The sequence below is a fragment of the Dermacentor variabilis genome, chromosome 2, assembly GCF_050947875.1.
Source record: "Dermacentor variabilis isolate Ectoservices chromosome 2, ASM5094787v1, whole genome shotgun sequence".
NCBI classification, from domain to species: Eukaryota; Metazoa; Arthropoda; class Arachnida; order Ixodida; family Ixodidae; genus Dermacentor; species Dermacentor variabilis.
Window position 1 is genome coordinate 222,661,482 of NC_134569.1, and position 17,128 is coordinate 222,678,609.

At 45.1% G+C, this 17,128-nt stretch overlaps 1 protein-coding gene and 1 pseudogene across 2 annotated transcripts in view; both read left to right on the forward strand.

Moving 5' to 3' along the window:
• The first annotated feature begins 355 nt into the window (after positions 1–355).
• The window catches only part of LOC142573124 (polypeptide N-acetylgalactosaminyltransferase 11-like), a 106,908-nt gene continuing 90,135 nt past the window's right edge, over positions 356–17,128 (forward strand). For both annotated transcript variants that reach the window (XM_075682648.1, XM_075682646.1), the window contains exons 1-3: positions 356–705; positions 2,064–2,152; positions 8,228–8,387. In XM_075682648.1, coding sequence (XP_075538763.1) covers positions 2,148–2,152; positions 8,228–8,387 — 165 coding nt within the window. In that variant the 5' untranslated portion in view covers positions 356–705; positions 2,064–2,147. The remainder of the gene's footprint in view (positions 706–2,063; positions 2,153–8,227; positions 8,388–17,128) is intronic.
• On the forward strand, positions 13,814–16,663 carry LOC142573361 (uncharacterized; annotated as a pseudogene).

Genomic DNA, 17,128 nt, shown 5'->3' on the forward strand with positions numbered 1-17,128 from the left:
TTTTTTCAACTGCTATGAACATAGCCGGCTCGAACAGAAGTTTCGTTTCGACACCCTGCCACCATCAACCTCAGCCTGCGAACGCCAATATGAGATGCGAGCCCTCTGAATACATAGTGAAAGCAACCGAACAAAAATGTCTAGCTTAAGGGCATTCGCACATAAAGGGCAGAGCCATCTTGACGTCGTTTACGACGATTAAAACCGCTGCCTGTTCGGTGAAGTTCGATTACGTAGTTCGGTTGTTGGGATTTCGCGCTGCCTGTAAAATAGTTCTTATTTGCACGTCGGCCGTCGCTTTTGCTGGCAGCCGGTTGTATACGTAATAACATCCGATGTGACGTACCATGTCGTACCGGCGCTGGCGGACATAGGTGTTCTGTGGGCGCGCTCGCTACGTGTGTGTATGGGTGCAGGTGTACGCGTGCTGGCGCCGGTGGTTCTGAACATTTCGCGTATTGAGCTTGCCTGCAAAGAGTAAGCTTCGCCAGCTTTACTTTGCAGCGTGTGAGGAAGCATTTTGGTGTGTCCTGCGAGATGCGGTCAACGCGCTTCCGTTGCGCGTAGTTGTGTACTGTGTGCGGCGGTGCTCAAGACTGGCATGGTGGGATGGGCAGCAAGTGTGCAGTAATGCACCGGCTGCTACAAGTGCGAAGGATTCATGCAATTGAAATGCGGATAAACATTGCAACGAGAGTTGCCTGAGTAAGTGCGTGGCGGAAGTAAAAGATTGGAAGTGGATGTGTGTGTGTGCGTGAAAGCGTCGGTATTTGTGCTAAAATTGCGCGACCTTTCGTGTGTTCGTATTACGTTGAAACGGAAAGTAATAGCAAAATCCACTTACAAGGAAGTTGTGCGTAGAAAATAATGATCGTTGTGAACTTATTGTCGAGCACAACTTCCCAGTAAAACAATAGAGTTGAAACAGTCGATTGCGCAGACTGTTATATTTTAAAACGTGTTGTATTTTGTATGTAACGGAGAAGCTTTCTTCAGATTTAAAGATTACCGCGGGTGGTTGGTAATTGCCGTAACTTCGTAACTACATAACAAAACACAAACCAGCGTTTTCAAACGCAGTTATCCGCCTCATACGGCGTCACTAGTTTAATGCAGAACTTCGTTCTTTGGGATTCATGTTTCTTGCAAACGTCTGCTCGATTCAGCGCTCTATCTGTAAAGAGTCCCTCCGTTTCCGCCTGAAACTTTGTTCAAGTTCTGCTCTTGCTATAGCTGTGGAAAGAGTCTACACCACTGGACTGCCTAAACAATTTGCGTCTGCGTGTCAATTTGTGCTTCATCCTGTTCGAACACCGAACGAAATTCTCTTAATTTTCTTACGTACAAAACTCGCCTTAAAGAACAGCAAGTGCATCAAGAGGAGTGCATACAAAATTTATGCGCATTTTCAGTGCAGACCAGTTAAGTACAAGGCACGCATGGAAAAACAATAGAAAGTATGAAGAAGTTTGTTCGTCATAGAAAGCACACAATGGGCCTTATTAGTATCAGATTCGCAGATATTTTTCTCCCTTGCCAGCTGTGATGAGCGAATAAACGGGGCTCACGCGAACACGGGGACAGAAGCAAAGACGCGAGCACAGCCCTCCCCCTCTGATCAGCGCTGTGGTGTTATTCCTGCCTCTCCCCAGGTCCATTTCATCCGCTCTACACTTCGGGAACTAGTTTACACCAGTTCAGCGCCAGTACCTATTCATGCATAACTGGCCTGGCACTATCTTGCACAAGCCCTGCACTACCTTTTAAACGAGTGCAAGGTATGCTGTGAACTCAGTGTGTCAAATCAATGGTGACTTGCAGATGCTGCATGTTGAACTGGTATATGGAGTAGCGAAGTGCAGCTCCTTCTCAACTTGTTCTGGAGTGCAGGCGATTTGTACAGACCTCCTGTTTTTGTGTGTGTGCTGTTTGGCAGAGATGCACCAACAAGCCATAGTCTGCTTAGCGAGCTGTGTTTGTGGTTGTTGCGAGAGCAGTGGCATTACCCTGCAGCTGTGTAACTCTGAAGTCCACTAGTGAGAGCGTACTTTCTTGTTCTCCAGGCATGGCTCCCTTTGTAGACGGGACGATGGGAATGGGACCTCCTGATAGACCTGTGACCTCCTGAGGGTCCCCCTTGGAAGATTATGAGGTGAGGAACTTGGAAGATCGCAGAAGTATTTGAATCACAGTAGCTTGGTGCTAACTACGCAGTTGTGAAGGCAGTAGACCTTGCTCTTATCAAGAACACTCGATTCTGTTTTGAACGAACTGCTTTGAGCATTTTTGAAGCATTGCAGGGCATTGTGACTAAAATTTAGAACACTCTCACCATGCATGACAAGTAATCAGTCACAAACAGAGTGTTCAAAATTTTGGTGTAGATTGCTGCTTTTCTGGACAGTCACCATCTTGGGTTTTCTTCTAAGGCTGATGTGGATGGCAAGGAACATAACTTCTAGTGGACGGTGTCAAAGTGTGCAAACAAGGCTAGTTTGTGTGCTATCTAGTGAGCTGATGGCATAGGTGAGGGACACTACAGGGAGCTGCAGTATGCAGTGGAGTGCTGTTAACCCAGAGATATCCTCGTGCAACCACTTTTACATTGTTATGCACATTGCCTTCAGTCCTTTTCAAAATTAACTTGGAAGTGAATAACTAAAAAGTAGTGGAAGCAGCTTAAGCATATTCTTAAGCAAGCCATCAACTTGCGTGAAAAGCGACACTAGTTTGGTCTAGATCGTTTAGTTGTCACAGACAATGAAAAGTACCCCTTAAGTTTGTTTAAATTACCGCAATTTGAGATGAAAATCGAGAATGTAGCATCAACATGCCATCCTATCATATGTGCATTTGTCTTGGTGTTTATTAATAGAAAAGGGGTTGTTAGGATAGGAAATGTGAGCGGACGGCTTCTTTCTCTACATACGTGCGTATGCATCTTTCCGTGTAAAAGTGTGGTACTGAAACAAAAATTTTCATTTTCACAATGTATCGAGCAGTAATAGAAACTGACTTGAAAAGCAATCGTTTCCCTGAGCTGTCTCTGGGTCTGAGGAGGGTATAATTGTGTTGAAGGCCTGTTGATGGGGCTGAGACATCAAACATTATACATAACTGCTGTATAGGCAAGGTGCACCCGTCTTCAGGAAATACAGGTTTCTGAAATAGAAGTGTGCAAGTCATTATACTAAGGTCATTGTAACTTGTCATATCTTAAGACTCAGATTAAACGTCACTAAAATAGGATGTCAGTGAAATTGTAGTGAATTCCTAGCTTTTCCATTTTTTTCCATGTCTGGTGTCTCTATGGAACGCAGCGGCCAACCAGTTTTAGTGCAAGGCTGAGCAGCCCACTTGCATGAACACACAAAAGCGATTTCATGTTTGTTGCATGTCAGCCTTTAGGCAAGGGAAACTTGTGTTGTCAAATTGAGAAATTGAAAACTGTTCAGGACAAATCTTAAAATATTGTGAGGCCAATGCACTTCTGCATTTTTTTATTTTAATCAGGTATATGAGACAACGTAAAGAAAAAGCCGTTTGACGTAAAATATTTTATGTAGTGCCATTAACTGTGATGTGTTACTGGTGTTCCTAGGTTTGCAATATGTGTAATAAGAATTGTTGGATTGCTTACTAACATATTGAGTAATATAGACAGCTCGTGATGCAAACATGTAAACGGCTGACTTGTGCCTTGGCCATGAGTTATCCTGAACCTCCGAAATTCTTTTTTCTAAATTTAATATCGTATATAGAACAGAAGTCAAACTACTCTAAGCCTATGAGCAAGGTACTTGATGGGGTAAGGGAATGAAAAAGTTCCATCAAATGTCAAACCAAGTTATTTCAGCTTTGACAGGCAATTAATACTGGGACAAGAACAGCTCGTATGTCAAGCTTTGTGTAAATAGAGTTGCTTAGTTCATTAATTATTTCTTTAATGTCTATGAAAACCCACTAATTCCTTTTTTTTCTTCAAGGATAAAAAAAATTAATTAGGGCCAACCATTTAAATAATTCAAATATGTCTCTCTTCTAAAAACAACCTCCTATATTGTAGCTTTCATGCACCGATACTGTAGCAGTGTCATTCGTGAGCTGACACAGCTGTGAGGTATGAAATGAAGTTCAGCCAGAGGATTCTGTTTGAACAGTACGGGCTCTGTGACAACCCTTGCGGTTCTCCATATTCTCTGGGCAGAAAATTACTGTTGCTGCTAGTGGTTAGAATAATGTATCATTTACTTCAAAAGAGTGAACCAATAGGCTTCCGATACAGGCTTAATTTGAAACCCTAAACATTTCTTCGGTAGTATTTTATGATCACAGGTGTCAAATGTCTTCTAGCTGTAAATCTTTAAAAATGCCCATACTATATTGCCTTCATCGATTTCTCCATTTCCAAAATCGACAATTCCTCTTGGAAAGCAGTTGTGTTTTTTTTTTTTACTGTGAAATTTGGGCTGAAGGCCTGAGATTTTGTCACAAAATGAAACCATTTCAGCATAAAGGAGCTTTGAAATATGCAGGCAAAATAATGATGATATTGCTTTAAGCTGGTAATTTATTCTGAGTTGCTTTATTTTTAACGGATTTTGTAGGTAAGTCGAATTAGGGATGTCTTCATAGCCTATCAGATTGGTACTGGTTACAATATCCCAGAACAAATTTATGTCATGAGCATGTTTAACATGTCTGTAATATTTCTGTTTCCAATGTCTCTGACACAAACTTTATCAAGACCTCGTGCATGAAGACCTCAAAGTACTAGGCAAATCTTTTATTCTGTTATTTCACTCAGCTAAGTCGAATTATTGTTAGATTTTCTTATTAGCACTTGCTTTTTTAGTAACGCTCAAAAAACATTGCTTGAATTCATCGCCAAGCTCCCTAACTTGTCTTAGAGGAGAGTTATTGCCGAGCACTTCATCAATTGCCTACCTGACCATTCATGATATTCAATGTCTTTCTTAAATACTGGAAGTTGTAATTTATTTTACTTTCATAATAGTGCCTCTTCTCTTCTCTGGAGCTGTTATTTGCTCTACAGGCATTGCTTCACCACCACTGTTTTTCTTTAACATAGCAGCAATTTATTAATTGCTCAGTTATTCAAGATTTTCCAACTTTTTGTTATTTGATAAAAGCTATCTTGCAACGCCTATAGGATATTGATTGCAGTTCAGTTATTAATCCTTCGTATGCTCTTGGCTCTAACTTGAACTGGGCTCGCCAATCAAAGTTTCTGTTATTAAGTCATCTTATGGTTTGAAAAATTTAGTCTTGCCAGTTCACTGTAGCTAGGAATCACCATGCAAGTGCAGCTAGAGCAACAAATTAATAAGTTTTTTTTGTATAACATCAGTTGTCGTTCGTAACAACCTGTCTGAGTATATGATCTATGCATGACCTTGTGAACTTATTTTCAAGACGTTATTTGCCTGTAAACCTTGCCATTTTGTGTTCTATGCCTTACCCTGATATAAATGTTGAGCAGGAACACAGGACGAGGCACGCATTCTTTTGAAAGCATGCTCAGAGGAGACAGGCTGATATCCGGCTGCACCGATGTCACGCATCTGATGAACAAATGAGATATACAGCTGTGGGTCACATATGAGAGCTGCCTGTACAAATTCCACACGGAGCCATAGGTGACTTGGGGTGAAGCGCATTCACAGTTTCTTGCCTGATGTTTCCCCCTATTGCTGAAAAAGCTTCCTCAAAATATTTTTTTTCTTTTCATTGGTTATACTTCTTGATGCGTTTTGCACATTTAGATAGCAAATGTAATTTTTTTTTTCTGGTATTTATATGTCCCGTTCTTGAAGAGTCAAGGGGGCCCTGGAATGCTGTTTTTTGGTTGCCATATTTGCTCTAGTTCTCTTCTCAGTGTGTTGTAGAATGCAGAGCAAAAGGAATTATAAAGATTTACCTGCACAAACCAGAATTATTGGTCAGAGAAAATTCAGAATACAAGCAAAACGAGTTACCCTCCACTTGACTTTTCGCACTTTAAGGTGCACATTTCCCTCTCCCACAACATGAAATGATGACAACCATTATAAGCAGGGCATTAGTGGAAGTTGGCACGCCATGGTTGCCAAGCCCACTCAACCTGTTGATGGTGTTCCGTGGCTTTCTCATAACCTCCGTGATCGTGCAGCACGTGGTCTGATTTCATAGGCCATGGCACCACGTTTGTGGTTACAACAGCTCCCGTCAAGTGGCCATTGGTGTGCCATAGTGCTAGGCATGTGGTGCGTCATTCCTACAGTTCCAACACTTTGCCTGTGACTCTGCAATACCTAAAATTGATGTAAAGTGCAATTCCGTATCTTTTACTTGCAATACTGTGTCAATCTCTTACGTCACGCCCTGTCTATGAAGTACACAACATCGTCGCTATTGGTACTGCTCAGCAAGATTTCCCTGGCAAGTTGCAGGACGCTCTTAAGTAGTTCTTAACTGCAGTTTTTCCTGGTGAAGTCATTTCAGTGTATATGTTCACTGCCAAAATCTCATTGTCCTGTTTTTCTATGTTTGATAAAGGTTCCTTTAATTCATCGAGGAATTCTGGTATCGTTTTGGTGGATGGTTCATTAACAGTGCATAGTAAAAATCTTGCAGTCTTGTTCTGTATCATAAGCAATGGCACCTGAGATTCTACAAATGTCTTGGTTTGTGGTTCACACAAGCAGTTGGTGGGGCAAACCTGTATCACTATGGAAAATCTGTATGCGAAGTCAAATGCATGTAGATGAAATACGTTGACATAGGCCAGCTGGTATATGTTGAAGTCTGCACAGTGCGAAGGATGGGACAAGCAAGAGCACAAATGAAGGCAGGATTTCCTCGTTTGTGAGGTTAGTTTCTTTGGCAAGAGTATATTGAACTCATTGAATGAGAACAAGACCGTCTGTTAAGAAAAACAGAAGGGGTGAAAATATACTTTGAAGAAAAAAAAAAGATAATATTGGTGCACAAGAATTAACGAAGGAAAGTGGCACAACTCGCACAAGGGAAACCAACAGCTGCACATGTTAACCAAATGAGAAAGAAAGGTATGTCTGTACGAAAACCAAGTGTTAACTACTGAAGTCCATAAATGAAGATGCAGAGGATGCAGTGGCAATGCACTGGAGTGAATGGTGAGGACAGCTCACCGAATGTCGGTTGGATGTCTCTGGCATGAGGGCTGTGAGGATGGCAGTGGCGCAAGTTTCCCGGTCGCTCCTGCAGCAAGCACCGGGAAGTCTCGAAGTAACTTGGAGCCATTTGGAAGCCACAAAGAAGAGTTGTCTAGGTTCCAGTAGGGGTGAGAAAGCTCTGGCCCAAAGCCCAAAGGCTCTCCCCAGCTTCCGGTGGGCGTTGACACTCCTTGGCGTGTGAGCACAACCGCCGCATTCCTATCCTTCTGTCCTATTTCTTTTTGTTTCTTCCCCTTCTCCCAACTCACTTTCGTGAGGGTGCTTGATTGGTTGCCCTTTTCTATATTTTTGCTCCCGATTCTTCTTCTCTTGAAATCTTTTTCAGCTCTGCTGTACGTCCTCAAGGGTATTCATCTCTGTCGGTTGTTGATTTTGTGGCACCACAAGCACTGTACTTGACAGTTCTCGCACATTACACTCTTCACAGTATTCTTGCTTGTCCTGTCCTTCATGCTGTTTAGACTTAAATCAAACGCAGCTTTCGTAACAAAATTTCTTAAGGAAGTGCTAGAAAGCATCATATTTGGGCAATATTTTAAAGTATGTCGTTTAATTTCAGGCAGTTAAAATTCTTAATGCAACTAGCTTGAAAGAAACAGCTTTGCTGGAAATTGGGCAATGATTGTGCAAGGCCACACAAGTGTGGTGCCTACCTTAAACATCTACCTTAGAACATTCGTTTCCTTCCCTCGCGGCTCATCTAATTTCTGAAGAACATTGTCTTGTTTCTGCTTTGCAGTTAACCAATCTATGCAGATCTGTCCAAACAACCTAACATGTTATTGAGCTTTGTCAACGTGGTTGAAATACTAGACATAACATATTCCAGTGAAGGCCCCCCCCTTATCAAGCCACCGTCACTATTGCTTGAGTGCTTACTAAGCATTTGCTTAAGTCACTGATTTGCTTCCGTTTTACATGCTTGAAAAGTCCACTAATGGATTTGACTTCTGACAAGGTTTCGACAAGAACTCCTTGTTGTTTTGACAAGAAATGACTGTGTGCTCCAGGTTGTGGTGCTGTCTGGTGGTGATAGTGGCAATCAGTGGTGTGTCCGTGCTGGTGCTGCTACCACTGGTCGAGTCGCCCGGGCACCACCCACGGCTACGGTCACGCCAGGGCAGTGCCTCCCGACTTCACTTTCGTGCTGGCACTCGGAGTACAACCAGGGTGAGCATCCGCCCTCAATGTGGAGGTTCTTTACCTGATGTAGTGGGCCTTCTCGGTGCCCTCATTTTCTGATAATTTTGCTTCTCTTGTTGTATTGCTTTTTGTTATCGCTTTGTTTGTGAGCACAGACCTTTGCTGGGCTCTCCAACTCAATTCAGGCTATGTGCGTAACATGTAGGGCCCTGTGGGCTATACACAACAGGGGAAGTGGAGAGTGCTGCTTAAGAGGAGGAAGTCACACCTCCGAAGGGCCATCTGGGTCATGTACGAGAGCTTTGTTACTTTGCCATCTTTGCAGGAGAGCCGCAGCCTTAAGTCTCTTTCCAGTGCTGATGTAGACAACTTTGAGGAGGCGACATTGCACTTGGCAGGTGAAGAGTTGAAAGAAGAAAGGACGAGACAATTAGCAAACAGACACTCACTGCAGCCTTTGCAGTCTTCAATCATTTACTGCATTAAACTTGAAGTTGTTTTTGCTCATTCCGCTTCCGTCACTGCTTCTGCATGGATTTCGTCTTCACTAAGGCATTTATGAGACACACCTGAGTTGTTCCTGCGTCAATCTTTTACAGCCTTTGTACGAGCTTTGCTTTCACCCGGCCTTCGCTTATTCCATTTTTAGTGTTTAAAGGCACACTAAAGGCAAATATTAAGTTGACATGTACTGTTAAAATACCATTCTCCAAACCTTGCAACTTTTGTTTTGTGCCAATACTTAGTTTACGAGAAAATGGTGTCTGAAGGGTCCGTATACCTTTAGCACAATTTAAATCACTCACCCCTCGAGAAGGGAGTGGTGACGTATACGCCATCACCGCCCTTTACTGTCATTGGTGAGTAAAATGGCGCCCGACAGACAGTGCTATAGTTTTCTGTACAAAATGCAAACGCGCGGCCACGGAGAAACTGAACCAAGACAGAACGTTGGATTCGCTGCTGCAGCTGCTCAGGTATCCCGCGACATCGCATGGATGTGGCATTCTCCACTACTTGCAATTTGTGTGAGCTTTGCGAGCCAGCAAAACCAGCGCGGCACTACGCGATAATGAAACAACTAAAGCGCGAAAACACTGGTGGTGCATAGTGGAGAAAACAAAACCTTTTGATCACCCGCGTCTCCGTCAGTGTGCTAATGTCAATGAGATTTTTTTTTAAATATAAAATAGAACTGAACAAGTAGCATTTTCTCTCATCATATAATGCAATACAATCATCTTTTTATTATGAATGGTTGAATACTAGAACGGAATTTTAATGAGGAGGGCCTCCGTCATTGGGCTAGTACTTGAATGTCCCAGGGGAGTCTCCAGTCGTGTCCTTCATTTACCTCAATTTCTTGATTACTAAAGCTCTTTTCGTGATAATATTGATGCCTTAGATGTTCTAGACCACTAATCTTTCACTTTAGCTTTACTTTGTGTTTACCTTTAGTGTCCCTTTAATTGCAACGATATTGTCACATTGTCATGATGGGAATAAATAAGACACCGCCAGATGCATGACTTAAGGAGATGACTTTTTAATAGTTGAACTTGTGCCCAGCGAAACAAGTAAGCACTCAGAGCAGAAAAATAGCAGGTGCAGTCTTCAATTGTCGAAATCTGATCTATGGGTCAGGCACATTGGCTATTTATGTATGGCTCACTGTGCATTACAGGATTATCGTTGGTGCGTGCATATGCTCTAGAATGTACACTACTATCCTTGTTCCGCATGCAGTCTGATTATAGCCAAGGTTCTTTTGCTATAGCATCGGTGGCAACATTCAAGAAAGTTCTGGTTCATAAAGGTGTGCTTTGTGCTGAGCCATAACATTGTAATAGTCGTTAGCAGGTGAAAAGTGGTCACCAGAAAAAGGGAAGCAGTACCCACTGCTTCCCTTTTTCACTACTGATTTCACCACTGATTTCACTACTGATGTCACTACTGATTGCCTCACGTCATTGAACATTTGCAAATTGTATCATTGAATGTTCGACTATCAGCATTCCAAATCTTATTACTGTACCTGTTATTTTGCTCACGATGACTGCTCATGAAAGATGTTGAAATAAGCTTGATGTGAAGGGGCATTCTTGGCACTCGCCTTGTTTTCTGGACTATAAGTTGCAATTTTTTCCCTAAATTTTCTTCACTGTGTCTTATACAACGGTGTGACTTACATGTGCATAAAACCAGGCACGTTGACGCAGCCAATATGAGTGTTTTTTTTTTTTTCGGAACAAGTCATGCTGCAGAAGCAATACCCTCAATGGGCCTACAATGCCCAATAAGAGTTTTTCAAGAGATCGACAATGGTCACCGAGCGATGCTGCCAGCTGAAATAGTTGGACTTTTTAAAGGGCCCCTGAAACGGCTCGGACAAATTTTGAAGACGCGTAGGGTACAGCTTAAGTAGAACATTCGCACCACAATTTAAGTGAAGCGTTACGTATTAATGGAGCTACAAGCGATTAGAAGTTACCCTCTTCCCTAGCCATGCTTTTCCTCCTCAACTCGTTCGCCGAGCGAGCAGGGCTAAGCTCCGCCTTCACTGGTTTAGCGTCACGATGCGACGTCACATCGTCCACTTCCGGTTGTTTTGGAGCCCACCCCCGCCGGCGCGAGACCTCTCCGCTAGCCGCTTGGCCGTCGACCCCAAGCGAGAGCTATCGAAGCAGCGTGCGTTGCGAGCATTCTGTCGTAGCGTCGAACGTGTTTTGTATTCCGGTAACCACAGGCAAGCTGGTCATTTCGGCAAATGACTGGAGGCATAAACTCAAGCTGATGAAGGAACTTTAGCGTAGACGTATGTGAGCGGCCTGACCGGTCTGCACGGTCCATACACTTGTTGGCGCAGCGCTTAACCAGCCAAACAAAGCGCTAATATTGCTCTAACCAAGTGTAAAACATTTTAAACATTTATAAAAACAACGTGTTGATGATTACACTCCAGCGAAAAATACACACCAGCAGCAAAGAAGAATACAGTTCGTTGCTGCTACTGTGTATGGTTGAGCTTTGTGCCACCAGGTGGCTGCACCATGCAGACCATTCACATTTGCCCTTCTGCTCATCTCACGGCTCATCCCGTTACGGTACAGTTAAACGGCCAGACTCTGTCCCCTTGCGCTTGCGGTTGCCCTAATACCGGACTCGCGAAACGCTATTGCGTTAGTAATCTTCCGGTGTAAAGTGACGGCCACAAACGCGCAAATCCTGGCGCCGATCGGATAGCGGTAGTCCGATGCGCAGCAGCCAGTTCGCTCGTACGCTGCCTTGCAGAGGGACACGATGTCGCAGCTTGACATATTGCCAATCGCTACGTTCGCAATCCGCAAGGCAACAAAGTCGAATCATAGTGCTCGCGAAAAGACTGAGACCGACTCTGACCGCGGAGCTCTCGTCAAAATGGAGTACGTTGTAACACAAGCAGACGACATTTGCTGTGTGCCGGAAGTGCTTAAGTGTACTGAAAAATTATTCTTGTGCATTCTTTTTATGTTACTTTCTTTTCATAAAAACAAATTAACTAACATTCCAACTATTACGAAGATCATTTGTTTAAAGTAGGAAAAATTATCGATCACGCGCCCTTGTCAGCCAATCGGATAGCTCGCCCCACTGACGTCGTATGGGTGATTTCGGTCATATGGGTAGGGGCGGCTTAAAATTCCGCCGAGCAGTGCGCTGCGATCGGCAGCGATGTGCATTTTTAAAACCTTATAATAAATTATACGCTTTACGCGCGGCACTTAGATGTGTCAATTAATGATCAGAAGGACCTACTCTAACGACTCAGTACGTTTGTAGAAAATCGTCAAAAGCGTTTCAGGGTCCCTTTAACTGCATCAGAAGGCTTCGATGGCTTCAAGTGAAGTGCCATTACAGTTGATTTTCTGTGCCTAAAGAAAGCTTTAAATTTGGAAGCACTTCTATGCCTACCGAATGAGGAAAACTGTTTGTCTGCCTGTCTGTCACACGAGATGAATTGCTGTAATGAAATTAATGTATAAAACAAAATAAATTTGAAAAGAAAAATGTTAGCGATGGTGAGTTTTGGATCTATGACTCCACGCTGAGTAGTCAAGTGTGTTATCCAGTAGGCTGAACACCCAAGCTTACAGAAGGTGAATGTGAATAATATGAATGTGTTGTACCCGCAGTACAAATGTCAAAGGAGAACAGTTTCTATGAAGGCTTTGTTCAAAGATTTGGTGGTGGTTGCCGTATCGCGTCATTGCAAGCACGCCTGTCGCATCGCGAAGTGTGCATGCACCTACTGATTCGTACCGAATAAAAGCAGCCACGCTATCTTCAATAAACCATTCCATTGCTTGCACCTACTGCGTCTGTTGTTGTTACTCGCGCTACAGCAGTGGCGACAAGGATGGGATTTCATGTGAGCATGGTCAGCGACTGACAGGATCGAATGATGGCATCTTGCCCACCGGTTTTCGACGAGACGGTGAGCAGCTGGAGCACGTACAGGATACGGCTGGAAGCTTATTTTGAGGGCATTGGAATTACCGACACGGCCAAATGCCGAGCTCTGCTGGTGTCTTCATTGAGCGATAATGTCGTGCGCATGTTGCAAGGACGCCTTCCAACCGTGTCGGTTAACAGGCAGACTTACGATGAAGTCGTTGAATACCTCGAGGAACATTACAATCCTCAAGCTAATGAAATAGCAGCGAGTTTCTCGTTCTTCATGCGCAAACAAAGGGACGGAGAGAGCGTTCGGGAATACATTGCAGACCTTCAGAGACTGGCGGAAAGTTGCAACTTCGGCAACTCGCTGCACCGTATGCTGCGAGACCGCATAGTATGCGGAATCAGGGACGACGACGCATGACGCTGCCTATTAACGCGGAAGAAGCTAACTTTTGAGGAAGCAGAAGAATTTGCCATAGCTTCAGAGAAGGCGCTGGGCGATGTTTGTGACATGCGAGAAGCAGACCCAGTGACTACGCGAACCAGCATCAATGTTGTACAGTCGCAGCGAGGACGACGACCCTGGACGAAGTGGAACACTGCAAAGAACAACCATTCATGTGAGCGTTGCGGCGGCCCCCACGCAACACACATGTGCCGTCATCGAAACACCAAGTGCCACCATTGCGGCAGGAAAGGTCATCTGGCGAAGGTTTGCAGCAGTGGCCGCCCTCGAGAACATGGTGCCTTTGCCGTCGAGGAAATAGAAGGTGAGAGCGAAGAAGAAATGTTGCTTGCTCTTGTCGCTCACAGCTCCGTTGACAGAGCTATGTTAAAGCCTCTCGAGGAAGAGTTGACATGGCAGGGCCGGAAATTTGTGAATGATTCTAGGCACGAGTTTTCCGGTCAGCGTCATACCAAAGAACATATTTAAGAGACATCGCAAATGGTGGCCGGCACTGGAAAAAACGTCGCTCCGCTTAACATGCTTTCTCGTTGTTGGCGAGATAACCATGAGGGTTCAGTCTGGATCGACTGTTGTGACCAGCACGCTAATTGTGGTGGCATGTAACGGACCACTGCTCTGCGGCCGGAACACGATAGAGGCCTTTCGTAAGGCGGGTGTGTCCTTCTGGGACACTAGAACCACCTCAAGTGTAAATGTTCTTCATGATAACAAGATGACGCCTCTGCTTGATCAATTTTTGGATCTTTTCGAGAACAAGCTTGGCTGTTGCAAGGGCCCCCCTGTGCAGTTACACCTCAAAGAAGGAGCCCACCCACGTTTCTGTAAGGCACGTACAGTGCCTTATGCCATGCGCTCCAAAGTTTCGGCCGAGATCGACCGTCTTGTGCAAGACGGAGTGCTTTCGCCGATAAGCATTTCAGATTGGGCAACAGCGGTGGTCCCGGTAGCAAAAAAGAACGGCGATACATGATTGTGCGGCGACTTCAAGTTAACAGTCAACCCGATGTCTCACTTGGAACTGTATCTCCTGCCCAAAGTTGAAGACATATTTGCGGCGCTTTCGGGAGGCGAAGTCTTCAGCACTCTGGACCTACGCAACGCATACAATCAGATGCCGACGAAGCTAGAAAAACGGCGGTACTCAACACACACCGGGGCCTTTACTGCTACAATCGCCTAGCATTTGGAATTGCTTCAGCCCCCGCCTTGTTGCAGCGACGCATGGAATCGATTTTGCAAGGTTTGCTGAATATTCAAGTGTACTTCGACAACATCATTGTGGCGGAAAAGGAAAACGACACATCGGTACTGCGGCAGGTGTTTCAGCGGCTTCGTGAACACAACCTGAAGTTGAACAAAGCCAAGTGCCCGTTTAGGGAAGCACAAGTGTCGTTTCTGGGGCACCGCATCAATGCCAAAGGTCTTCATCCTCTGCAAGATAACCTCGAGGCGGTACTGGCCGCGCCGAAGCCAACATCGGTAAGCCAGCTGAAATCGTTCTTGGATTTGGTTACTTATTATGCTAAATTCTTGCCCAACTTGTCAACGACGCTGGCTCCCTTATATCGCTTGCTGGCAAAGGGGGTGTTTTGGCAATGGGGGCCGTCCCAGGACAGCGCATTTAGACAAGCAAGGAGTGCCTTAGGCAAGGCTAAATTTCTGATCCACTATGACCCGCAAAAACCCCTTGGACTGGAATGCGATGCCTCATCGGTCGGCTTGGGCGCAGTGCTGTCCCACCGCATCAACGGCGAAGACTATCCGATAGCTTTTCGCTCTAGAACCTTGACGCCGGCGGAGCGAAATTACTCGCAACTGAAAAAGGAAGCGCTCGCCCTAGTTTTCGGTGTGACAAGGTTCAGAGACTACCTTTTCGGCAATAAATTTTGTCTGATAATGGATCACAAGCCGTTGACAGGGCTGTTCCATCCCGAGAAAACAATTCCGCAGATGGTGGCGGCCAGGATACACCGTTGGGCGCTCCTTTTATCAGCGTATCAGTATGACATAGAATTCCGGAAAGGACCATTACGTGTGAATGCCAATGCTTTGAGCCGTTTGCTGCTGCCGGAGCAAAGGCACCCTGGTGAAGATGATCCCGTCGAATATGTGCTACATGCATGAGCTTTGACAGATTTTTCTCTTAGCGCAGAGCAGTTGGCAGACAGCACGAGCGAGGACATGCTCCTCTGACAGGTGAAGTCGTGGATCCTTTGTGGTTGGCCAAACCAGCTGGGACCGGAGTAAGAGTGCCTTCAGCCATACTTCACCCGCAGATACGAACTCACTGTAAGTAAAGGACTAATATACTGGGGTCATCGCGTAGTTTTGCCCGAAACCGTGCAAGCACTTATTCTGAGAGAACTTCACGACACCCACCCAGGCATGACTGCAATGAAGCGCCTGACCCGTACACTGTTTTGGTACCCCGGATTGGACCACGACATAGACAAGCTGGTACAAAGCTGCCAGCAATGCGTGCAATGTTGGCCCATGCCAGTGGTACAGGTCCCTTCAAGCTGGCCGAAAACCAACAAATGTTGGTCTCGCCTGCATATCGACTATGCAGGGCCAGTGGAAGGTCACATGATCTTGGTGATGGTAGATGCAGAAACGAAATGGATAGAGGCAGTACCTTTTAAAACAGCAAGTGCAGAAACTACAGTCGAAGTACTGCGAGGGATCTTCGCGCATTTTGGTCTGCCTCATACAGTTGTTTCTGACAATGGGCCACAATTTAGCAGTTCAGTGACTGAAAGATTTTTCAAAGATAACCATGTGTGTCATGTTACCTCCACTCCATACTATCTGCAGTCAAACGGATTGGCGGAGCGTGCAGTGCGCACCATTAAGGAAGGTATCAAGAAAAATAAGGATGGAAGTCTGCTCAGTCGTATTTCCAAGTTCTTGCTACGCCACAGGGCAACACCGACTCGAGATGGCAAGTCACCTGCGGAGATGTTGCTGGGTTTTCAACCCAGGACCTGCCTAAGTGCACATTTTCCAGAGGAAGAGGTGGCACGGGATACCACGGTGAGCAGACCACCGGCACCATTGCCACAAGTCTTTTTACCGGGAGCGCCTGTTTGGTCGTGGCAGTACAATCAGGCTTGCCAGAGATGGTTACCCGGCACGGTGACCTCAACAAGAGGTAGGCGTATAGTCACGGTGGACACCACAGAAAGGGTGCAGCGCCGTCACGTAGCCAAAGTGTGGTCACGATTTGCAGCGGATGAAGTAAAGCAAAAATTCTACGCAACTCGACCTGGAGACAACCAAGTCACAAAGAGTAATCAACCCCCTGCAGTGGAAGACGCTGAACCATCGTCAGACAGATCACTTGGTACATCCCAGGCTTCCAGTGAAGCAACCTCAAGTGTACCGGCAGGCTTAGGAGTTCCTAGGCGTTCTACACGCACAAGGAGACCACCCGACAGGCTAGGTTTCTAATGGGGAGGAAGTGCTGTATCGCGTCATTGCAAGCACGCCTATCGCATCGCGAAGTGCGCATGCACCTACTGATTCGTACAGAAAAAAAGCAGCCACGCTATCTTCAATAAACCATTCCATTGCTTGCACCTACTGCGTCTGTTGTTGTTACTCGCGCTACAGCAGTGGCGGAATAAAACTCATCTCTAGGACCACATGTAGAGCCAACTTGGAGCATTGTAGACTTCAAAAAAATTCAAATTTTGCGAAAATTAGTGCAAACAAGCCACGTCATGATGCATTGTGGTGGTTGTGGGATGCGCCTTCCATTGGGGCATTCCTTCACTGATCAAAAGGCCACCAATTTCCAAGGGCTCATGTGCTTCTCGCTTTGCAACACAGGTAAGTATCAATGACTTGATAAGGATGA